Raw genomic sequence first — 24,654 nt, 5'->3', positions numbered from 1 at the left:
AAGCTGTAATTAATAGTATTGATAAAAAGGATTCCAGTAATTTATTTGGATTTCCAAAAGGAATTGACAAGACTTCACACAAAAGGCTAATTCAAAATTTAAAGACTCATGGAACTGTGGGGCAATACACTTGCTCAGATGGAGGATTGTTTAATGGACAATAAGCAGGGGCAAAGGAAGCATTTTGAAGTTTGCCAGCTGTGAGTAGCAGACTGTCAGATGGGTCAGTGCTGGGGTCACATATTTTCAATTTATATCAATAACAGTTAAAGGGACAGAGAGAAATGCATCCATATTTGCCAACAATACAAAGACAGTCAGAAGGACACAAAGTTTAAATAATCACATTTTTAGACACAAATATCAAGTGTTTAACAAGTGTATTTTTTTTCATTTATTTGGAGAAGCTGAATGTACAACAAAGTTTCTAATTAAAGAACAGAATTTATCTGAATAAATAGGTATCAAGACAGAAACAGAAAAATAGACATGATTTTACAAATTCTCTTCAGCATTTGTATCATTTTCCTTAGCAGCATTTTAACAACAAATTACTTTAAAAGGACATTAATTTTGCTCAGTACAAATATTGAGACTGTATGGTACATACACTCTTGTCACATTTGGTGAGCAGTTAATTGGAAAACTGTCTGTTTTCTCCAGTGGAGAGTTCTATGAGGAGACATTCATCTGGGTTTGCTGTGCAACTGTGGGACAGATTTGAAGATATCAAAACAAAATGGTAAAGGTGCATTGTAGTGTGATTTATTTAGAATGCAAACTCCAATTTTTTCAAAATAGTTTTGAAACTGTTTTAATGTAAGAAATGGGCTATGAGTAACTTTTAAGGACAGACACAAGGGTGTTGCCTGCATTAATGCCAATTAAATGTCACCCCATCACCCACCCAACCCACTCCAATTCCACCCCCCAACAAATTTAGCAACAAACATGTCCCAAGAGCTAGAACAGAATTGCCTGACTGTGATGCCTTCCACAGTTGCACTCTGATATGGATTAGTGTGATGAATGTCCAATTGGATGAGGTAGCGATGTATTTTCCGAAAGCCCTCGATAATGTTTATTAAATTCCTTGGCCCCCTCTGGAGCTGTGTTTGCAGCGGGGAATGAGTTGGTGAGTCAGGAGAGCAGCAATGCTTCATTTTTTCCCCCCCAAGGGATGGGGAGGTCAAGACTAGCATTTATTTCCCACATGCAGGAAGGATGCTCCTGATGGCTAGGAGTGTGAGGCGGGCCATTTAGGACCGAGATGAGGACAAATGTTTTCACCCAGAGAGTGGTGAGCCTGTGGGATTCACAGTCATAGAAAGCAGTTGAGGCCAAGGCACTGAATGTTTTCAACAAGGGGTTAGATAAAGTACTTTGGGCTAAAGGGAAGGAGAAAACTGTAACAAGGGACTGAGTTGGATGATCAGCCATGATCATATTGAATGGTGGAAAAGATTTAAAGGGTAAAATAGCCTACTCCTATTTTTGATACTTGTCAGGCCATTTCAGAGCCAACCACATTGTTGTGGACCTGGAGACACTTGTAGTCCAAACCAGGCACAGTTCCTTTCCTAAACAGCATTAGTGAACCAGATGGGTTTTCACAACAATTGATCATAGCCTCGTGGTCACCATTGCTAAGTCTAGCTTTCAGTTTCAAACTGTATTACGGACAGTCCCTGGGTCTGCAAGTCACTGGGCACATAAGTTGAAACACAGTGCAGTCCTTGATAAAATAGCTGTTCGTAAGTGCAGGAAACATTTGCACGTTGGATCTTTAAAACTACACCCCTGTGTATGGGATGATGTTTGTAAGTATGAGCATTTGTAAAATGGATGTTTACAAATTGGGGACCCCCTGTATTTGAATTTAACTCCCATTAGTTACACTGATGTCACCATTTGCCTGAGTTTCTTCCACTCCAGTGACATTAGCCCTACGCCACTGCTTCCATCCTAACCACCCTCCCCTCCCCACCAACTGCACATGTGCAGACTGGCATCATGGTAGAGCTTCCTTACTCCTGCAGCAGGAGTCTGCACCAGGGCTCTGTCAGGGAGGGGATTTTGGTGGAGGTGGTGGTATCAGCCTAATAACTGCCGGCCTATTGTGCTGTGGTTACAAGAGGGGGATGGATCACTATGTTTGGTTAAGGCACAGGGCCACTGGGCTCAGGTAGAAGGACTGGGCTTAAATCAACACTGGGTCCGGTGATTTCCATCCATTAGGAGGGCAGAAACATAGACTATATAAGCAGAAGTAGGCCATTCAGCCCTTCAAGCTGGCTCTGCTGTTCAATGTGACCATTTCTGATCATTTAACTCTTCTGCTTTCTCCCCATACCTTTTGATCCCTTTAGTCTCAAGAACTATATCTACAACTTTCTTGAAAGTCTTCAATGTTTTGGCCTCAATTGTTTCCTAAAGCAGAGAATTCCACATACTCACCACTGTCTGGGTAACGAAATTCCTCCCCATCTCTGTTGTAAACTGCTCATCTCTTATTCTTAAAATGTGACTCCTGTTTCTGGTCTGCCCAGTCATCCTTCCTGCACCTACCCTTTTTAATCCTGTTAGGATTTTATATGTGTTTCTGAGATACTCTTCATTCTTCTAAACATGGATGAGGTGGAGGGCAACGGAGAAATACAAAAAGCACCAGGAAGGAGGTAGATAAATTGGTGAAACGTTACATTCAGTCTAAAATCATTCCCTGTTCAACTAACATAATGTGCAATTACAGGGGCTTATACGAACTGAAAGAACGTTAATATCAAAGGACAAATGATACAAAAGCTCAAGATTGAAATCAGTGCAGCTTATAGATAGAAACATCTTTGGTGTTGACAGTATAAAGAAATTTAAGTCAAAAAAATTTTCAAAGCACAACTAAAAATTTCATGTTCACAGTTGTTCTATGCTGTAAAACATTTAAAAAATTAGTTAAAAGCATGTAAACACTGTTACATGATGTCAGCTTCATGTTCTAGTTCATGGAAGGATACGGATCATTCCTGAAAGACAGATGGATAAAAATAATTTGGCATCCACTCTAAACATTTGACAATCTGGCCTGGAAATTCTTTGGAGTTGCTCCTGATCGACCACCACAACTTGGTCAGGTGTTTCTCTGCAAAACTAATTGACTCAGTTAATATAAGATAACACAGTGTGAAGGGTGAACACAGCAGGCCAAGCAGCATCAGAGGAGCAGGAAAGCTTGACGTCTTGGGTCGGGACCCTTCTTCAGAAAATCATCCAGCTTCACACCGTGTTATCTCAGATTGTCCAGCATCGGCAGTTCCTACTCTCACTCTGACTCATTTAAATTGGTTAACTTACTTATCCTAGCTTTTATCCAGTACTTTTCACTGATCACTCTACACTTGCTTACCCACATTACCTCCTACATTTGAGCAACGTTAAAAAATTACCCTCACTCCTATGTGGTGTTCCCTCTGTGGTTCTGTGTCTATCTCAACAGCAATTAGACATGGCCTAAAAATTGACGCTGACGAATGAATAGACTTCAACAAAGAAGCAGGTTCCAGATCTCGGTGCTCCTCCTATTGTAGCCAATACAACAGCCCAAAATGCCTACCTTCCTCATTTGGCAGGCATCACAGTCATAAGTTGACATTGCCTCCCTAAAACTCTTCCATTGTGATACTCCTTAAAATCTGCCTTCACAGAGTAGAATGCCTACAGTGTGGGAACAGGCCATTGGGCCCAACAGTTCAAGGCAATTCTCCAAAGAACATTCTACCCAGACTCCTGCTGGCCAATTCACCTACCCTGCGCATGTTTGGACAGTAGGGGGAAACCAGTGGAAACCCACACAGACACAGGGCAAATGTGCAAACTCCACAAAGTCAGTCACCTGAGGGTGAGAATTGAACTTAGGTCCCTGGTATTGTGAGGCAGCAGTGCTAACCACTGAGCCACCATAGGCTAGTATCTAGGCTTTTGGTTACTTGTCCTATGTCTCCTCCTTTAGTCAACTGTTCATCTTGGTTTGATTTGGCAGTTATTGAAATACCTTGTGAGGGTTCACTAAATTCAAGTTGTTCTTACAAATGCAAGGTGTTGCTGTTAGAACTGTTTCTATCATATTGATGTTAGTGTGACTGTACAGGCCAAACTTCATGGAATTTTTTGAAGGGGTGACTAAAACAGTTGACTAAATCACCTTTTGACAAGTTCAACTGACCCCTAATTATTTACAAATGGTAGGGAGGCTGTGAATTTCAGAGCATGGCCAGAGCAGGGGTGAGTGTGAAGGTGGGCCCTCTGCCAATAACAAACATGAAGTCCTAGACTTCCAAGAGCTAAATTTTGAGGAAATATATGCAAATTGGGGGTTTCAAATTCTTGAAACAGGCAAGGATATATGGTTATTTTTGTTTTATTTATTCAAGAGATGTGGGTATCACAATTTTAGCATGTTTTTAATTTCCATCCCTCAGCTATTTCAGGGTCAACCACAATACAATGGGGTCTGGAGTCACATGTAGGCCTGACCAGCTAAGATGGCAGATTTCTCTTCTCTAAGGGCCAATGGTGAACCAGATGGGCTTTTATAACAACTGGCAATGGTTATCATTAGCCTGATTTTTAATTCCCTTGTTACTGAATTCAAAACTTAGCATTTACTACAGTCAGTTTTGAACCTATGTTGCTCGAGCATTAGCCTGCTGTTTTGGAATGCTGGTCTAGCAAATTTACAATTACACTGCCAACTCCCCAGAAGTTTTGGGAAATACTAACTACAGCAGGTAAGGTAGATAGACACGGACTATTTCTGCTGGCTGGGGAGATTATCACTGAGGACAAAATCAAAAGTTAAGACTCTGACTGTTTAGCACTGAATTCAAGAAGGACTCCAAACAGCAGCAGAATTTTGGAACACTCTTCCACAAATGACAATTGATGATGGATGAATTGCAAACGTTACATCTTTGTTTGTTAAGATTTTTGTTACCAAAGATATTGTATGAAATGGTGCAACAACTCATGGAGTTAGGTCATGGATCTTACTGAATGGTGGAGAAGGATAATTGGCCTGCTCCCATTCCTATCCTCCTATGAGCAACTCTAAGGAATTTGCAAGGCCTTGACTTTTTAAAGAGATGTCTTTTATACTTAGTAACTCACCAAACCCGACGTCTGCGTTCATTCAAGTAATTCAAAGACCTTGGAAGGAAAACATGAGACTTTAGGAGCACGTACAATATAAATGAGCAGCTGGGTTTTCAGAAACCTAAATGACAATTAAACACTAACTAAAGGATGAAGAGTTCATGTTGATTATACGCTTGACAACAGCTTTAGTGCCCTGGCTTGGAACAGTTTACATTTTTTTTAACTCAAGGTAAGGTATAAAGGATTTCCTACTTTTTCCAAAATATTTGCATGAAATGTCAGGGAATCACCATCTCTATGTACTACTCAGAATTACACAGCTCCCATAATTTATGTTGGGGGGAAGGATAGAATAATAAGAGGAAAATAATATAATGATTAACGTAATCACAATAACATAACTGATAAGGTGGCTCTAACATCAGAAGAGCTTGGCAGCAGATCAGGACAGTTCAAGAGGGGCACGGCAGACTGAACACACAAAGCAGCCTTGAGGAATGTTGTATTACAGAACTGTATTCAGTTTATGATGTCTCTCATAGCATAAATGAAGAGTCTATAGTACTACAGAGAGTGAGAGATTCTTGCTCTAAGTTAAGGACAATATAGAGATGCAAGGGAGTCAGATTATTAGCAGTCTCATTAGACAATACAGCCTCTAAGAATGCAGTACAGACAAGCCCTGCCCATGAAAACTAATGTAATAATTACCAAAGGAAAGGTAAAGGAGTTTTGAAGGGTTGACGAGATGGTAATTCAGCATTGCTGGAAATTTGCTTTTTTTCCATTGAAGTCACAGGAAGTACAGAGGCAATGTAAAATGATGCAACATTTACACAGTCACACAAAAAACCTCTACATCACAGGAAGGGGAACTGAAAGGGAGTAACAGTTGGAGGCGCACCTCAGCAGTGAGGCACTTCATCTGATGCTGCTGCTATTGATGAACCCTGGATGCATTTGTGGATTCTGATGGCCTTGAGCTGATAACAGGTAGGGCTGAGTACAACCAACTCACACTCCAAACATTTTGAGCCTTATTATCCAAATAGGCTTATTGGAAGAGGACAAAGTTTCATTCCCCCTCCTCCAGCTTTTTCTAGTCCTTTTTGCTTTCTCTACTGAAGGCAGTAACATTTAGCTAGTTCTACGACCACTCATTGGTTTCTAATGGCCCATCCTCATTCTTTTTGAAGTTGTCAGGTGAGACACTTTCAGGGCCCTCTCTAGAGACTTGACCATTAAATCCAGGTGGGCGTAACAGTGCATTACCGAGGGTCTGTACTCGAAGTTAGTGGTAGAGTGGGAAAATAATGTGGCGGAGGAGGCACATGAACTGGGCGGCTACAGTCTAGATGGGCTATATCCCTTCCTCTGTACCACTGAAACACAGCGACACATTAGTTATGAAGATCCAAGTTACTGAAGAAGTTCTACTCATCAGGGATTTGCAAGATGGCTATCCCCGTCCACATAGAGTCAGAATTATACAGCATGGAAACAGACCTTTCCATCTAACTCGTCCACAATGACCAGATATCTTAAAGCAATCTAGCCCCATTTAGAGTCACAGTTGTACAGCACGGAGAGTAGTAAGGGTGTGGAATGCCCTGCCTGCAACAGTAGTAGACTCGCCAAGTTTAAGGGCATTTAAATGGTCATTGGATAAACATATGGATGGTAATGGAATAGTGTAGGTTAGATGGGCGTCAGCTTGGTTTCACAGGTCGGCGCATCATCGAGGGTCGAAGGGCCTGTACTGCGCTGTAATGTTCTATGTTCCATGTTCCATGAAACAGACCCTTCGGTCTAACTTGTCTGTGCCAAACCATCATCCCAATCTGAGCTGGTCCCATTTGCCAGCACTTGGCCAATATCCTCTTCTGAAACCTTTCCAATTCGGGTACCCATTCAGATGCCTACATAACATGAAATCAAAACAGAAAATGCTGGCAAAACATATCAGGTGTTGCAGCATTTGAAGCAGCTCTTAAGAATCATATCTGACTTGAAGCATTAACCCTGTGTTTCTCTCTCTACAGATGTTGGCAGACTTGGTGAGTTTTTGCAAGATTCTTTGTTTTTATTGCGGATTTCCAGCATCTGCAATATTTTGCTTTGACACACCTTAAAAATACAGTCAGTCTTGTGAGCAGATATATCTCCCCCGGTTTTGCATAACAAGACTGTAACAGTGAACACAATCCCAGTGGACTGCAAAGTTGAAGAGAATTCAAGATACAGAGTCATGTAGTCATACAACATGGAAACAGACTCTTCAGTCCAGCCAGTCCATGCCAAACATAATCCTAATTAAACTAGTCCCTCTTGCCCACATTTGGCCCATCTCTCTGCAAGCCTTTCCTATTCATGTACCTATCCAAATATCTTTTAAATGTTACAACTGTACTCACATCCGTCACTTCCTCTGGGGATTCATTCCACACATGAGCCACTTGCTGTATGTAAAATTTTCCACCTTATGTCTTTCTTAATTCTCTCTCCTCTCACCTTAAAAATATGCTGCTTATCCCAGGAAAAGAGGCACCTACCATTAACCCTATATATACCCCTCATGATTTTTTAAACCTCTGTAGGTTCACCTTTCAACCTGCTACATTCCGGTGAAAAATTTTCCAGCCGATATAGGAGCACAAAAGCTGACGTTTCGGGCCTAAACCCTTCATCAGAAAAGGGGGAGGGGAGAGGGTTCTGAAATAAATAGGGAGAGGGGGGAGGCAGATCGAAGATGAATAGAGGAGAAGATAGGTGGAGAGGAGACAGACAAGTTAAAGAGGCAGGGATGGAGCCAGTAGAGGTGAGTGTAGGTGGAGAGGTAGGGAGGGGATAGGTCAGTCCAGGAAGGACAGACAAGTCAAGGCGGTGGGATGAGGTTAGTAGGTAGGAAATGGGGGTGCGGCTTGAGGTGGGAGGAGGGGATAGGTGAGAGGAAGAACAGGTGAGGGAGGCGAGGACGAGTTGGGCTGTTTTTGTGATGCAGTGGGGGGAGGGGACAAGCTGGGCTGGTTTGGGGATGCAGTAGGGGAAGGGAAAATTTTGAAGCTTGTGAAATCCACATTGATACCTTTGGGCTGCAGGGCTCCCAAGTGGAATATGAGTTGCTGTTCCTGCAACCTTCAGGTGGCATCGTTGAGGCACTGCAGGAGGCCCAGGTTGGACATGTTGTCTAAGGAATGGGAGGGGGAGGAGAAGTTGAAATGGTTTGTGACTGGGAGGTGCAGTTGTTTATTGCGAACTGAGCATAGGTGTTCTGCAAAGCGGTCCCCAAGCCTCTGTTTGGTTTCCCCGATGTAGAGGATGCCACACCGGGTACAGTGGATACAGTATACCACATTGGCAGATATGCAGGTGAACATCTGCTTGATGTGGTAAGCCTTCTTGGGGCCTGGGATGGGGGTGAGGGGGGAGGTATGAGGGCACGTGTGGCACTTCCTACGTTTGCAGGGGAAAGTGCCGGGTATGGTGGAGTTGGAGGGGAGTGTGGAGCGGACAAGGAATTCCCGGAGAGAGTGGTCTCTCCGGAAGGTAGACAAGGGTGGGGATGGAAAAATGTCATTTGTGGTGGGGTCGGATTGTAGATGGCGGAAGTGTCGGAGGATGATGCGTTGGATCCGGAGGTTGGCGGGGTGGTATGTGAGGACGAGGGGGATTCTCTTTTGGCAGTTATTGGGAATCAGAATGTTGGCCAACCTCCAATTAAACCCTCCCTCCAGGCAGGCCCTGAAGATTTTTCCAACTAGGACAACTACTAGATGTATCCCTGTTAGCAAGGAGCTTTCCGAGGGAGTAGGCTGGGAGTATGAGCTGCTATTTCTCAGACAGGGGCAGCTAATTGAGAAAGTAAAGCCACTAATCAGGGGCAACTTAGCAAAAGTGCTGCGATTTTGCCACTAGTGGTGTTGACCAGCCCCTTAAGGAGACTGCCTGCTCAATGGGGCAGGGACAGGGTTCCAGCATGGTCAGAGACCCCAGGCCTTAAAGGCCAGGTACTGCAGGAAAGGCCAAACCCATGGCTCAAATGATGCCCTTGACGGGTTTCCCCAACATTCTGAGGGGTCCTAAGTCTTCACTTCTGATCATTTTCACTTTCGTTATCGGCCTTATTTGAAGCTAATTCATGAGAAATGCTGCATCCAGAAAGACTGTATTCAGGGATACACTATCAATAAGAACAGGCTTGGAAGATCACACGCTCAGAGTGCCTGTCTGTTCTGTGTGGGTGAGCACGAACAATTCCACAACGCAGTCTTAAAGAAAGGTGAAACATAAATAGAAATTGTTGGGAAAATTCAGCAGGTCTGGCAGTATTGTTTTCCAATTGGGAACTCTGCAGCTTTCTGGGTTCAATATTCAGTTCAGCAATAATGGGGCTTAAGCAGTTTCTCCTATGTCCTCACCACAACCCCTTCACACCAGGCCTTTCATCACATGGGCTGCTACCAGATATAACCCATTGTCAGCCACTAATCATCCCCATTAGCAGCTATTCATTCCCCAGGCCAAACATTAACTACTCCTTTGTCTGTCCAACTGTCTCTGTCTCCTTTTGGGGTCTATCATTTACTCCTCCTCTCTCCTCCCACCCAATCTTCAGCATATACACCACCCATTTCCTAGGTACAATCGATTCTGAAGAAGGGTCACTAGACCTGAAATGTTAACTCTGCTTTCTCTCCACAGACCCTGTCAGACCTGCTGAGTTTTTTCAGACAATTTCTGCTTTTGTTTTGATTTCTAGCATCTGCAGTTCTTTTAGACTTTTTGAAAGAAAACTGTCCTGACCAATCAATATCCCTCAACTTGCATCACTGAAACAGATGGCCATTGTCACATTGCTGTTGGAGTGGTCCTACTGTATACAGGGTGGGTCAGTTAGCTCTGTCAACTGGATCACAGAATCATTAGTGTCCAGCAGGAGGCTATTTGACCCATTGGCCCATCATTCTGTTACCTAGTGCCAATCTCCTGCCTTCTGCTCATGTCCCTGCATATCAATGCCCTCTTGAATGCCTCAGTTGAGGCTGGCTCTACCATATTTCCAGGCAGTGCATTCCATACTCTTACCACTCGCTGGGTGAAAAAGGTTTTTCCTCACATCGCCCTTGCTTTGTTTGCACATCACTTTAAATCTATGCCGCTCTCATTCTTTTTTCTTTTACCAGAGGAACAGTTTCTCCCTATCTACTCGATCCAGCCTGCTCATGATTCTGAAACTTGCATAAAATCTCCTCTCAGCCTTCATCTGTCCAGGAAGAACTGTCTCAACTTCTTCATCTATCCCCATAACTGAAGTTTCTCATTCCTGGAACCATATTTTGAATCGCTTCCACACTCTCTCCAATACTTTCACATCTTTCCGTGGTGTCACAACTGTAAACAATACTCCAGCTGATGTATAACAAGTTTCTTGTACACTTGACTAGATGACTAGAATGTGGTACAGAATACACCAGGTTCAATCCCTGTTTAGTCACTGATGGTACAGTTGCATTTCTCCAAATATCTATGGGCTACAAAGAAGCTTTTCAAATTTCTCCATGGTGAGATTCAGCACAGGCCAGCTTTTAGCACTCCTTTCACATCACTGAAAGCAGGATTGCAACTCATATGTTCAGGTTTTTAAAATTACTTCTGTAGAATTTTCATTGTTTTGCTACTGAGTAGGGTAAATACGCCAAATCTGTCTCATATCACCTTTGTCAGCACAACATTGAGGGCCAAAGGGCCTGTACTGTGCTGTAATCTTCTATGTTCTATAAATTTCCACAGCAGCAGGTGTTTTGAATCACCCAGCAATTCAAAGTTGTACACAGGTGATTTTTCTTAACTGTTTTCTTTAAGTACCTCGCTCTCTTATATCTCTGAAAATCTATACATTTTTTAGCAGATCACTTTGATACCAGGTATGATGTGATAGGTGTTTGATAGTTGTCACAGTTTTCCATAGGACTGGTAATCCAGGTTCATGTGCTAGGAACATAGGTTTGAATCTCACTACAGCAAACGAGAAGTTCAATTACCGTAGGGCTTGGCTTTAATGACACAGAGGTACTGTCCCTGCCTCTGAATGAGGCGGCCTAGATTCAAGTCCCACCAGCTCCAGAGGTGCGTAATAACTTTGAACAGGTGGATTACAAAATACCGCAAAAATGTACTTGGTGCAGAAGTGGAGGTTATATGAATATAGTGAGCCAGATAGTGCACTAGAGGTACAAACAGCCTTTCTACAGACATAAAGCAAGTTTGAAGAACTATAGGAATTAGTTTCTAAATGGTGTTTTATGAATTTGTCTTCTTTTTTCTTGGCACTCCAAAAGTAATAAGGCTGAATAAACAGTTTTTCTTTCACTGACATAATCTTTGGGGTTTCCAAAATTATGAAAGATTTTCAGAAGCTGAGTCATCAATGAGCCTCTTCTTGTGGTTAAAGTTCTAGGCTTCTTTAATTGCTGTGCATTGTGCATAGGAGGAGATCTGTTTAGAAATATCTAAATGCAACATTATTTCTGCCTGGTACGAGAGCATTGGTAAATAAATGTTTGCTCTCAACCACTCATTTGGTATCTGAAGTAGATGAAAAATATTCCAAATGTAGCATTTCATCTGCACTGACTTAACTGTACTGCTACAAGACCCCAAGCACTGCCGCTGATATTAAATAAAAACCAAAAGAACTGTGAATACTGTAGATCAGGAACAAAAACAAAGTTGCTGAAAAAGCTCAGCAGGTCTGGCAGCATGTGTGGAGGAGAGAACAGAGTTAACGTTTCGGGTCCAGTGACCCTTCCTCAGAACATTAACCCGAAACGTTAACTCTGTTTTCTCCTCCACACATGCTGCCAGACCTGCTGAGCTTTCCCAGCAACTTTGTTTTTATTGCCTCTGTAATTCCTTGGCATAAAAGCCTGAATTCACACTACCTATTGTGGTTCTGTGTCCCTTTCCGAAAATACATTTGTGTGTACTGGATAAAGACAGGGTTGATCTTGCTCCTATCTGAAGCTATCTGATTTGACCCCTTTTCCTTGAACAATCCCTTTCACCTGTTACATTATTCCTTTGCAAACACTCCATTGCCCCTGTGCTTGCTGACCTAACACTGTTTCTTGGTTAAAAGCTGTCCCGATTTTAAAATGCTCATTTTCAAAATGTTCCATGGCCTTACCAGTCATTACCTCTGTCAGTGTCCCCTCACACCATGACCCTGTGAGATCTCTGTGGAAATGTTCAGTCACTCCAGCCATGCACCTCAGTGAGTTAGGACGGCGAGTAAGGACAGCATTTATATTTGCTAAACAGAGTGCTTTGTGATGTTGTTGGAATTGTAAAGTGTGAAGTACCTGATTTCCTTCTCTGAGCTGTGAACTGAGAAATAAACTATGCTGGAGAGGTATTGGCATGAATTGACTGAATATTCACGGGTTGTTTCAGAGGTAGTAGGAATTGCAGATGCTGGAGAATCTGAGGTAACAAGGTGTCGAAGTGAATGAACACAGCAGGCCAAGCAACATCAGAGGAGCAGGAAAGCTGATGTTTCAGGTCTAGACTCTTCTTCAGAAATGGGGAAAGGGAAGGAGATTCTGAAATAAATAGGAAGAGAGGGGGAGGCAGATTGAAGATGGATAACAGAAAGATAGGTGGAGAGGAGACAGATAGGTCAAAGGGGCGGGGATAGAACCAGTAAAGTTGATTGTAGGTGGGGGGGTTACGGAGGAGGTAGGTCAATCCAGGAAGGACGGACAGGTCAAGGGGGCAGGATGAGGTTAGTAGGTAGGAAATGGAGGTGCGGCTTGAGGTGGGAGGAGGGGATAGGTGGGAGGAAGAACAGGTTAGGGAGGCGGGGATGAGCTGGGCTGGTTTTGGGATGCAGTAGGGGGAGGGGAGATTTTGAAGCTTGTGAAATCCACATTGATACCATTGGGTTGCAGGGTTCCCAAGCGGAATATGAGTTGCTGTTCCTGCAACCTTCGGTTGGCATCATTATGGCACTGTAGGAGGCCCAGGATGGGCATCTAAGGAATGGGAGGGGGAGTTGAAATGGTTCATGACTGGGAGGTGCAGTTGTTTATTGCGAAACAAGCGTAGCTGTTCCATAAAACGGTCCCCAAGCCTCCACTTGGTTTCCCTGATGTAGAGGAGGCCACAACGGGAACAGTGGATACAGTATACCACATTGGCAGATGTACAGGTGAACATCTGCTTGATGTGGAAAGCCTTCTTGGGGCCTCGGATGGGGTTGGGAGGGAGGTGTAGGGGCAGGTGTAGCACTTCCTGCGCTTGCAGGGAAAAATGCCAGGTGTGGAGGGGCTGGGGAGGGAGTGTGGTGTGGACAAAGGAGTCACAGAGAAATTGGTCCCTCCGGAAAGCAGATAAGTGTGAAGAGGGAAAAATGTCTTTGGTGGGGTCGGATTGCAGATGGCAGAAGTGTTGGTGGATGATGTGTTGGATCTGGAGATTGGTGGAATGGTATGTGAGGATGAGGGGGGTTTTGTTCTGGTTGTTATTGTGGGGAGGGGGTTTGAGGGATGAGTTGCAGGAAGTGCGGGAGACACTGTCAAGGGCGTTCTCGAACACCAAGGGTAGGGATGTTGCGGTACTTGAAAAATGAGGACATCTGAGATGTAGGGGAGTGAAATGCCTCATTCTGGGAGCAGATGCGGTGGAGGCAAAGGAATTGGGAATAGGGGATGGCATTTTTGCGAGAAGGTGGGTGGGAGGAGGTGTATTCTAGGTAGCTGTGGGAGTCGGTGGGCTTGAAATGGATATCGGTTTCTAGGTAGTTGCCAGAGATAGAAACAGAGAGGTCCAGGAAGGAGAGAGAGGTATCAGAGATGGTCCAGATAAGCTTAAGGTTGGGGTGGAAGGTGTTGGTGAAGTGGATGAAGTGTTCGAGCTCCTTGTGGGAGCACGAGGCGGCGCCGTTACAGTCATCAATGTAATAGAGTAAGAGTTGGGGTTAAGGGCCAGTGTAGCTATGGAAGAGGGACTGTTTCATGTAACCTACAAAGAGGCAGGCATAGCTTTAATGAGTTTGTTAAAGCTCTGCTCATGTGGTTATTACAGATGATAATTGTGTATTCTGGTGTTATGGTAACAAAACTCAGCAAGAATTCAATCCTGACATGTCCATCCAGTGGTAATGTCCCTACCCCTAGCCTGAGTTCAAGTCCCACTTGCTCCAGAGGTATATAATAACATATCCGAACAGGTTGGTTAGAAAGATAGGAAAACTTTTTCCTTCCTCAAGAGCAATTGTTCTTTGAATCACCTTGCTATTAACAGTTGTGCTTGCAGCTGTTCATGCCCTTAGCTCTGGAATTCTCTCTGAACCCTTCTAGGGAGGGGATGGCCTAGTGGTATTATTGATGGACAGTTAATCCAGAGGCCCCAGTAATGTTCTGTGGCCCTAGGTTTGAATCCCACCATGGCCGATGGTGGAATTTGAATTCGGAGTTTAATGATGATATGTGTCAATTGTCAGGAAAAACCCATCACTAATGTCCTTTAGGGAAGGAAACTGCCTGGTCTGGCTTACATATGACTTCAGACCCACAGCGATATTGTTGACTCTTAATGCCCTCTGGGCAATTAGGGATGGGCAATAAATGATGCCTTGCCAGCGTTGCCCTCATCCTATGAATGAATAACTAAAGAAAAAAAGTTGCTTTATTTCTTTAATATGTCTTTAAAATCATTTTTGGCCATGTGTTTTGATGTACTTTTATCTGAGTTGATTTCACATCCTGTTTTATAATGCACATATAAAGCACCTTGGGACATTTTACTCCATTAAAGATGTTGTAGAAATGCAAGTTATTGTTAATATCCATTAATCATCTTTGCCTCCAAGATCACTTGTGGTTTTTCATCAAAACTTTGATAACTATTTGTGTGAAAGAAGTTTGTTTAATTTTGTCTTTTGGTATTCCAGTAAAATCTGAAGTTCATTGTTGTTTCATTCAACAAGTATTTCAGTTATGTTGTATTTTACGTGGTGTAGTGGTGGTGACATGAACATAGGGTGTGACAAACTAAAGACTGTTTTCTCTGATCCACTGAACTGGGCTGGAATTGGAGACCAATCAGAAAGAGAAACAGTCCAGAGGGATAAATATTAAAAGAACGGGCTAGTCTTATTGGGGCAACAGCTCAAGTTGTACAAGATAAGTCATGCTTAATTTCTACTAATTGTTTGAACTAGGAGTCAAAATGGGAAAAAGAACATAGTGTAGAACACCAATTTGAAATTGTACTTCGGGCTGCACAAGTAAAATGAAATCTAAAAGATGGAAAGTAATTAAACCAAGAGAGAGAATGTATGCATAAAGTGTTAGATCAGGACAGATTAGGGCATAAAGCCTGATTAAGCATTCCTTACAAAAGCACAGAGAAAATCTAGGAAAAAAATCAAGATTAATCTTAGGTACAAAAGTCAGTTTACAGGGTATGACATGTTAGTGTTGGACCATGACTGGGAGCTGGTCAGGACTGCTCACCAGGACATAAGATCTGCAGGAAAGATTTGGAATTGCTAGAGGCGAGGAATTGAGGGTGACATTAATGTGATGATACGAGAAGTGATATCTATGTAGTGGAGACTCTGTGGGTAGAACTAAGAAATATAGGAATAGTCACTTAGTAGTAGAGAACTTGAATATTGCCAAAAAGAAGGATATGCTGCCACAATTCTTCATCTTGTATTCATCAGGCCAAATGCAAAAACGCCACATTTCTAATTATCACAACAATCCTTACTACAGGAAGAAAGTGTTAATTGGAAAGTTGACACTGAATGACTGAGGCATTGTTGTGAAGAAACTTCCCAAACTGTTGAGTAATCCCAAAAAGCTGCAAGGTTTGAACATATTTCTTTTCTTGATAAAAATGTGATGCATCACTGAGACAATGCAGTGTAACTTCAAGTTAGCATAAATCAGTTCTGACTCATGACTGTGAATCACAACAATTATGATAAGTTGATTGTTAGTATAGATAATAGCGCACTTTGTACTGGAGTTGCCGACTGATCCTATCATTAAACTTAAGATAAGCAGATACAGGTGCAGAATTAAGCCATTTGGCTCATGGTGCCTGCTTTGCTATTCAATCATGGCTGACATGTTTGTCAACCCCATTCTCCTACCTTCTCCACATAATCCTTGATCCCCTTACCATTCAAGAACATTCTGCCTCTGTCTTAAATACACTCAATGACTTGACCCCCACAGCCCTCTGTGGCAATGAGTTCCACAGACTAGCCACTCTCTGGCAGAAGAAATTCCTCCTCAGCTCAGTTCATACTGAGGCTGTGCCCTCAGGTCCTAGTCTCTCCCACCAGTGGAAATATCTTCTCCATGTCCACTCTATCCAAGCCTCTCAGTATTTCGTAAGCTTCAATCAGATCAGGAAATTAGAGGGAAAGATGGGTTTTAAAGAGTTGCTTGCATGTATCTTGTGTTTTGATGATAATAAACTGTGTCTTATTATTATTGTAAAGTGAGTCCCACCAAGTAAGCAAGTAAATCAGACACACATGAAAATGAACTTACACTGTCCCAAGTTCTTTTGCTGTCTCCCTGCTTGCTCAACACTACCTACCCTTTCACCTATGTTGTGTCATCTGCAAACTTAGCAACAATGCCCTCAGTTCCTTTGCCCAGATTGTTAATATGTGACATGAATAGTTGTGGTCCCAACACTGACCCCTGTGGAACTCCGTTAGACCCTGGCTGCCATCCTGAAAAAGACCCCTTTACCTCTGCATTCTGCCAGTCAGCCAACCCTCTATCTGTGTTGGTATCCTGCCCTGAACACCATGGGCTCTTGTCTTATTTAGCAGCCTCGTTTGCAGCACCTTGTCACAGGCCTTCTGGAAATCCAAGCAGATCATGTTCACTGGCTTTTCTTTGTCGAATTTGCTTAATATCTCCTCAAAGATTTCCAACAGTTTGTCAAAATGATCTCACCTCAACAAAGCCATACTGACTCAACCCAATTTCACCACACACTTCCAGTACTCTGAATTCTCATCCATAATCATGGACTATAAAATCGTAACAATGACCAAAGTCAAGCTAACTAGACTTTCGTTTCCTGTCTTCTGCCTCTCTCCCTTCTTAAATGGAGTGTTACATTAGCCATTTCCAGTCGTCTGGGAGCCTCCCTGATTCCAGTGATTCCTGAAAGATCACCAACAAAACAATACATTCTCCTCAGCTATTTCCTTCAGAACTCTGCGGCGGAGCCCATCTGGCCTGGTTGATTTATCCACCTTCAAACCTTTCAGCTTCTCCAAAACCATCTCCTTAGTGAAAGCCACTGCAAGTACCTCTGATACCTGACTTTCAAAGTTCTGGTGTGCTGCTGGTGTCTTCCAAAGTGAAAATGCAATATACCTATTCAGTTTCTCTGACATGTTTTCTTCTGTGTTACCACTTCTCCAGCTTCATTTTCCAGCAATGTTCACTGTTGCCTCTCTTACATTTTATCCTATCTTAAAAAAACATTGCAATCTTCTTTTATATTACCATCTGCTGGTTTTTTAAAGGCTTCCCAATCCTCTGACTTTCCACTAATTTTCACCACATTTAATATTTTTTCTGTTGCTTTTATGCTGTCCATGATCTCCCTTGTCAGTTATGATTGCCTTGTCCTCCCTTTAATATATTTTCTTTGTCCTTGAGATGAATTTCTGCTGTGCCTCCCAAATTATGGCAGAAACTCCTGCCATTGCTGCTCTACCACCTTCCCTGTCCGGGTTCCCTTCCAATCAACTCTGGTCAGTTCCTCCCTCATGCCTTTGTAGTTACCTTTATTCAATTGTAATAGCATTATATCTGATTCAAACTTCACCCTCTTAAACTGCACAGTGGCTTCTATCATATTATGGTCACTGCCCCCAAGGATTTTTGCACTTTAAGTCCTCTAATCAAGTCTGCCTCATTATGCATCACTGAATCCAGAAATGGGGACTTCGGGTCTAGGCCCAAAACGTCAGCTTTCCTGCTCCTCTGATGCTGCTTGGCCTGCTGTGTTCATCCAGCTCTACACCTTGTTATCTCAGTAGGAACTGCAGATGCTGGAGAATCTATCTCTCCCATCAGAGTCCTTTTCCTTTGAAGTTCATTAACTCTAACCTCACAGTTGCTATGCTTTCTGACTATCATTGCTCGTTTTTGATTTAATTTCATTTCTGACTAACATTACAACACCATCCCAATTGCCTATTCTTTTCAATAGGACATATATCCTTGGATATTTAGTTCCCAGCCGTGATCTCATTGCAGCCACGTCTCTGTGACACCCACATCATATCCACCAATTTCAATCTGTGCTTCAAGCCCATTACGCTGTTTCATATTTGCGTGCATTTAAATATACACCCTCAGGTCTGTGTTAACTGCCCATTCTTTTCTCATTGTTGTCCCCTGGTCTGTTGTGCCTGAGGTTACATTCCTGATCTTTTCCATATTCTCTGTCCAATTACCTATTCTGGCAACTTTAATAACCTATGCTGATCCCTCCCCCACTTTAACTTTGTTCTACAAGTTTCAAGGAATTGAACTCATCCACCCACGATTTAGTTTAAGGTCCTATCCACAGCCCTAGTTTTGCAATTTGCCAGGATTCTGGTCACAGCATGATTCACATGGAGCCTGTCCCATTAGAACCCCTCCCTCCATATCCCAGTACTGGTGCCAATGTCCCATGAATTTGAGCCTGTTTCTCCCAGAACAATCTTTGAGCCACCCATTTGATCCTGTGCCAATTAGCCCATGGCTGAGGCAGTAATCCAGAGATTACTACCTTTTTGGTTTTGCTTTTTAATTTAGCCCCTAGGGGCACATATTCCCTCAGCAGAACCTTGTTCTTCTTTCTATCGATATTGTTGGTACCTACGTGGACCACAATGACTGGATCTTTTCCCTCCCACTCCAGGTTCCTCTGCAGCCCAGACAAAATATTCTGAATCCAGGCACCAGGCAGGCAACACAGCCTTTGGGATTCTCAATCTTGGCCACAGGGAACAGTGTTTATTCCCCTGACTATACTATCCCCGATTATAACTCCATTTTTCTTTTCTCCCCCCTCTTGAAAGGCTCCCTCTACCAGGGTGCTATGGTCTGTTTGCTCATCCTCCCTACAGCACCCCCCTCTCACCCACACAGGGAGCAAAAATCTCAAACCTGTTAGACAAGGTCAGGGGCTGAGGCTCTTTCAGCATTACCTTCTGGATCCCTCTACCTGCCTCGCTGGTAGACACACCCTCCTGTCCTTGACCACTGACCAAATTTAAGGTAGTTAACTTAAGAGGTGTGACTGCCTCCTGAGACACAGTCTCCAGGAAACCCTCCCCTTCCTAACATGTCACAGTGTTTGAAGCTCAGACTCCAGCTCATCAGCTGTGAGCCAGATTTCCTCAAACAATCAACACTTACTACAGATGTGGTCACAGCGAACCACAATGGGGTCCACCAACTCCTAGATCATACAGATACACCGCATCACCTGGCCTTGCTTCTCCATTTTATATACTTAGTTCTTAACTTCATTTTCTAAGAATTTCCTACTGATCTTTTCATTTGTAATCTGTAAATGTTTCTTCTATTTTCTTTCAGTCTGAACGTAGCCTATCATAGATAGTGAAATTAATAGCTATTATCAACTAATGAACTGATGGTTTTCCTGAGATGTGTTGGCCCTCAATCCTGGGCTTTAATTTACCCCGTAAAATGACCAGACTAACTATGATCCAAAAAAAAGCAAGCAAATCGCACCCCTTCCCCTTTGCACCGAATTCCCACACTACCTCCAAATTCCCCAAAATATAAATTCAATTGGACTGTATCTCTGGATGTAATCTCTCTTTCCCAACTGTTACAAATAAATTCTATTTATTTAAACATGTCTTATTTTGGGTTTTGCAAGGACTGATAGGGAGATTATACAGAACGATTTAACAAGGCAATGGGAGCTGTAGTTCATCCAGATAGTAGGGACACTAACACTGTGCTACAGTGACGTTCATTCAGCATCTTTCAGATGCTTTACAGTGAACCATTTTCCATCTTTGTATGGAGGGTGGTGGGGAACATTGTGGTGCCCCACAGATGCCGAAAGCAAGGTGGGTGGCACATTTTAATTGGGCATGCTGACAGTTTGCAAACCAACTCTGGGCATTTTTAGCAGCTTGAGCTTGAGTTCTGACCAATAACTACCTGGAAGCCCTTTCACATGTCAAATGGCCTGCATGCTCATGAAAAGGCTGCCTATCCAGAACTAAGACCCCCTACCCATTTAGGGTTTGATGCAAGTTAGAAATGTGTTCAGATCTGCAAAGAAATGACGTCTATTAGGCAAAGATTTCCTGACCATATATTTAACATGCATCTTCAGAGACTGCTACAACTTAAAGGGGTCAGCTGTAGGTCACGAAACCTGGGTCAATGGCTTTTTGTTGGAGGCATTTTTTAAGGATTGGGGGACCCTTAGCTGTGCAGATAGTGTAGTGATGCAGATGACTGGTAACCGCATTCAATATCTGAATATTTGACTGGCAGCTTAATGCACACCTCCTACGGCAGAAAAAAATGGGACATGAATGCAGATAATAAACTGCTGATAATAAGCTTATAAAAATAAAACACTGCATGAGTCACAGTTAATAACTTATATTAGATTGGAAAGACAGGCTTGATCTGTACAAGTATGGTAGATGTTTAACCTTATAACTCTACGGCCTTTTGTGCTCTTTAAAATTATGGAGAGAATCTTCTGTTCCAGTGGTGGTGAGCATGGGAGTGAGTGTCAGGCTACATTAGCCCTGCAGGTTTTTAACGTGCTTGTCAGTTCATTACGGAGATGGGCACTAACAAGCAAGGCAAACCTTGGTGGGATGGGCAGGATCCTGATGCCACCACCTACCATTACCTTCTAGAGTTAAAGGTCTTGATGCCATCTTTAAACGGCTTTCATTCACTATAATCCAGCAGTGTCGCTCAGGCTGTCTGAGTGGATGCCTGTAGCTGAGCCTTCTGGCCCTTTTCCAATGCTGCACAGTCAGACTTCCTCTCTCCCTTCCCCAGACAGACCTCCTTCCCTCTCCAAATAGACTTTACTCATGGCCATTACCCTTTGCCTGTGCCCATTACACTCCAACCTCACTCATTTTGTCAACCTCTGTGTCGTGTTCACTGCATAGACAAATGGCTCCCTTCATAAATCAGAGTCCGCAATTCAAAAGTAATCTCCTTCCTCAGAGACTGGATAAACCTGTTTCCACAAGTTACTGTATCGGCGCCGCCTCTTGCTCCCCAGAGGAGCTCGAACAGTTCATCCACTTCACCAACACCTTCAACCCCAACCTTCAGTTCACCTGGGCCATCTCCAGCACATCCCTCACCTTCCTGGACCTCTCAGTCTCCATCTCAGGCAACCAGCTTGTAACTGATGTCCATTTCAAGCCCACCGACTCCCACAGCTACCTAGAATACACCTCCTCCCATCCACCCTCCTGCAAAAATTCCATCCCCTATTCCCAATTCCTCCGCCTTCGCCGCATCTGCTCCCACGATAAGACATTCCACTCCCGCACATCCCAGATGTCCAAGTTCTTCAAGGACCGCAACTTTCCCCCCACAGTGATCGAGAACGCCCTTGACCGTGTCTCCCGTATTTCCTGCAACACATCCCTCACACCCCGCCCCCGCCACAACCGCCCTAAGAGGATCCCCCTCGTTCTCACACACCACCCTACCAAGCTCCGGATACAACGCATCATCCTCCGACACTTTCACCATTTACAATCCGACCCCACCACCCAAGACAATTTTCCATCCCCACCCCTGTCTGCTTTCCGGAGAGACCACTCTCTCCGTGACTCCCTTGTTCGCTCCACACTGCCCTCCAACCCCACCACACCCGGCACCTTCCCCTGCAACCGCAGGAAATGCTACACTTGCCCCCACACCTCCTCCCTCACCTCTATCCCAGGCCCCAAGATGACATTCCACATTAAGCAGAGGTTCACCTGTACATCTGCCAATGTGGTATACTGCATCCACTGTACCCGGTGCGGCTTCCTCTACATTGGGGAAACCAAGCGGAGGCTTGGGGACCGCTTTGCAGAACACCTCCGCTCAGTTCGCAACAAACAACTGCACCTCCCAGTCGCAAACCATTTCCACTCCCCCTCCCATTCTCTAGATGACATGTCCATCATGGGCCTCCTGCACTACCACAATGATGCCACCCGAAGGTTGCAGGAACAGCAACTCATATTCCGCCTGGGAACCCTGCAGCCTAACGGTATCAATGTGGACTTCACCAGTTTCACAATCTCCCCTTCCCCTACTGGATCCCTAAACCAGCCCAGTTCGTCCCCTCCCCCCACTGCACCACACAACCAGCCCAGCTCTTCTCCCCCACCCACTGCATCCCAAAACCAGTCCAACCTGTCTCTGCCTCCCTAACCGGTTCTTCCTCTCACCCATCCCTTCCTCCCACCGCAAGCCGCACCCCCATCTACCTACTAACCTCATCCCACCTCCTTGACCTGTCCGTCTTCCCTGGACTGACCTATCCCCTCCCTACCTCCCCACCTATACTCTCTCCACCTATCTTCTTTACTCTCCATCTTCGGTCCGCCTCCCCCTCTCTCCCTATTTATTCCAGTTCGCTCTCCCCATCCCCCTCTCTGATGAAGGGTCTAGGCCCGAAACGTCAGCTTTTGTGCTCCTGAGATGCTGCTTGGCCTGCTGTGTTCATCCAGCCTCACATTTTATTATCTCTGTTTCCACAAGGATTGGCTGTGAATAGCTCAGAAACAGCTTTGGGGATGATCAGGGAAATTCATAAGGAGGAAAGGTTATATTAATAGAACCTGCTATGATCTCCAGCAATAATTGTGTTTTTTAGTATAGATTCCACATCTGCACTAATGTGCTCCTACGGTATGTTAATGAGGTTAGAGACAAAGTGCTGAAGGAGGATCAAGTGGAACATCAACACTAGCATGGTGCAAATGACATGTTTTTATTTTGTAAATACTTACTCATACTTTATAATCTCTGACCAGTCCCTATTCTGGTACAATTTGCATAAATGTGTTCATATCTCTCTTGGATTCCTTGTCTTTTTACAAACCTCGATATTCATCTTGTTTACACTCAAGGGACTTGTGTAACTTTTCCTCATAAATTTAACCATTTTAGCTCCATATCATTCTGTCCTTCCTGTGATAAAGTTCCTGGACTCTTCTCCTTTGATCACTGACAGCACTGACATCAGGATGTTGAGAGCACAGGCAACAGCTTCAGGGCAGTGCCTTTCAAAGTTTTCGATTTTCTCTTTACTAGGGCTTCAGAATGCAATATTTTCTTAAATAAGTAGATGGCTGCATTTTATTTTCTAATCTTCCTGTCCTGAAGGCAGAAGTGCACGGTGACACAGCAGCCTTATGCTATCTACTCAGTGAGCACCGTAGGCTTGGAGGTTTGGGAAGGAGAAAAACATCTGATTGGTAATATTATTCTTAGACTATACTCTAACATTTTTGTCTTGTGATTTGTCTGGACCATTTGCCATTTGAATGCATAATTCTGCATGTTGGCTATATTTTTGCACTTTGTTTGAATTGAGCACTCTTGTAATGTAGGAACGGCAGCAGCTAATTTGTGCACAAAAAGTTCCCACAATGACCAATGAGGTAAGAATTGGCTGTCCTCCTCTTCTTCTAATTACTGCCAAATGGGATGGAGGCCTCATCAAACGAAAGAAAAGGCTTCTCCAACATCTATACTGTCAGACTGTGGGGTGGTGCTGTAGTCATAATGCCAATGCAGATTATTCACTCCGCTCTGAAGCAGCAGTTGAACCCAAAACCTTCTGATCTAACGTTACAAATTGAGCTACAGTCAATAACACCCCCAACCTGCCTTGAATGTTCAGATAGATCTGATCAATCAATTGAACCCAGGGCTTTCAAGTCTTAAGACAAGTTGCAAGTAATGTGAAATCAAACTCCCCTACTTGCCTAACAGCACCAGCAATGTGTTTGACTCTTTACTGCCTCTGGGCAATTAGGAATGGGCAATAAATGCTGCCTATCCAGCGACACCCTTATCTTCTGAATGAAATTTTTAAAACTCAGCAGGTCTGGTAACATCTGTAGAGAGAGAAGCTCTCTCTTTTGTGTCCAGTGACCAATGATCTAGTTCTGATGAAGGATCACTGGACTCTCTCTACAGATGCTGGCAGATCTGCTGAGTTTCTGTTTGCAAGGCAAGTGAGACCAGCTAAGTAGCTCTGTTAGAGAGCTGGTGCATATCATTCTGTAATTATCCCATGCTCTCCTTTCTAAATTTTCTCAGAGAGAATATCCAAAACCTGAAGTTGGCATAAAGAGATGAAGGGAGAAAATGTGATGGGATCTTCGTGGGACAGTGACATTAAGATCACCATTGTATTTCTTGGAATTTCATC

General features: G+C 43.6%; 1 protein-coding gene across 1 annotated transcript in view; it reads right to left on the bottom strand.

The window, feature by feature from the left end:
- Positions 1–443: 443 nt before the first annotated feature.
- Positions 444–24,654, bottom strand: part of LOC132206162 (uncharacterized) — an 82,162-nt gene continuing 57,951 nt past the window's right edge. Inside the window, exons 9-10 of the mRNA XM_059639048.1 lie at positions 5,164–5,202; positions 444–3,023 (exon numbers count right to left, since the gene is read on the bottom strand). Of these exons, the coding sequence (XP_059495031.1) occupies positions 2,996–3,023; positions 5,164–5,202 (67 nt within the window). The 3' untranslated portion in view covers positions 444–2,995. The remainder of the gene's footprint in view (positions 3,024–5,163; positions 5,203–24,654) is intronic.

Source organism: Stegostoma tigrinum, chromosome 32 (genome assembly GCF_030684315.1).
Source record: "Stegostoma tigrinum isolate sSteTig4 chromosome 32, sSteTig4.hap1, whole genome shotgun sequence".
NCBI lineage: Eukaryota > Metazoa > Chordata > Chondrichthyes > Orectolobiformes > Stegostomatidae > Stegostoma > Stegostoma tigrinum.
This window is presented reverse-complemented; position numbering and strand designations above follow the sequence as displayed.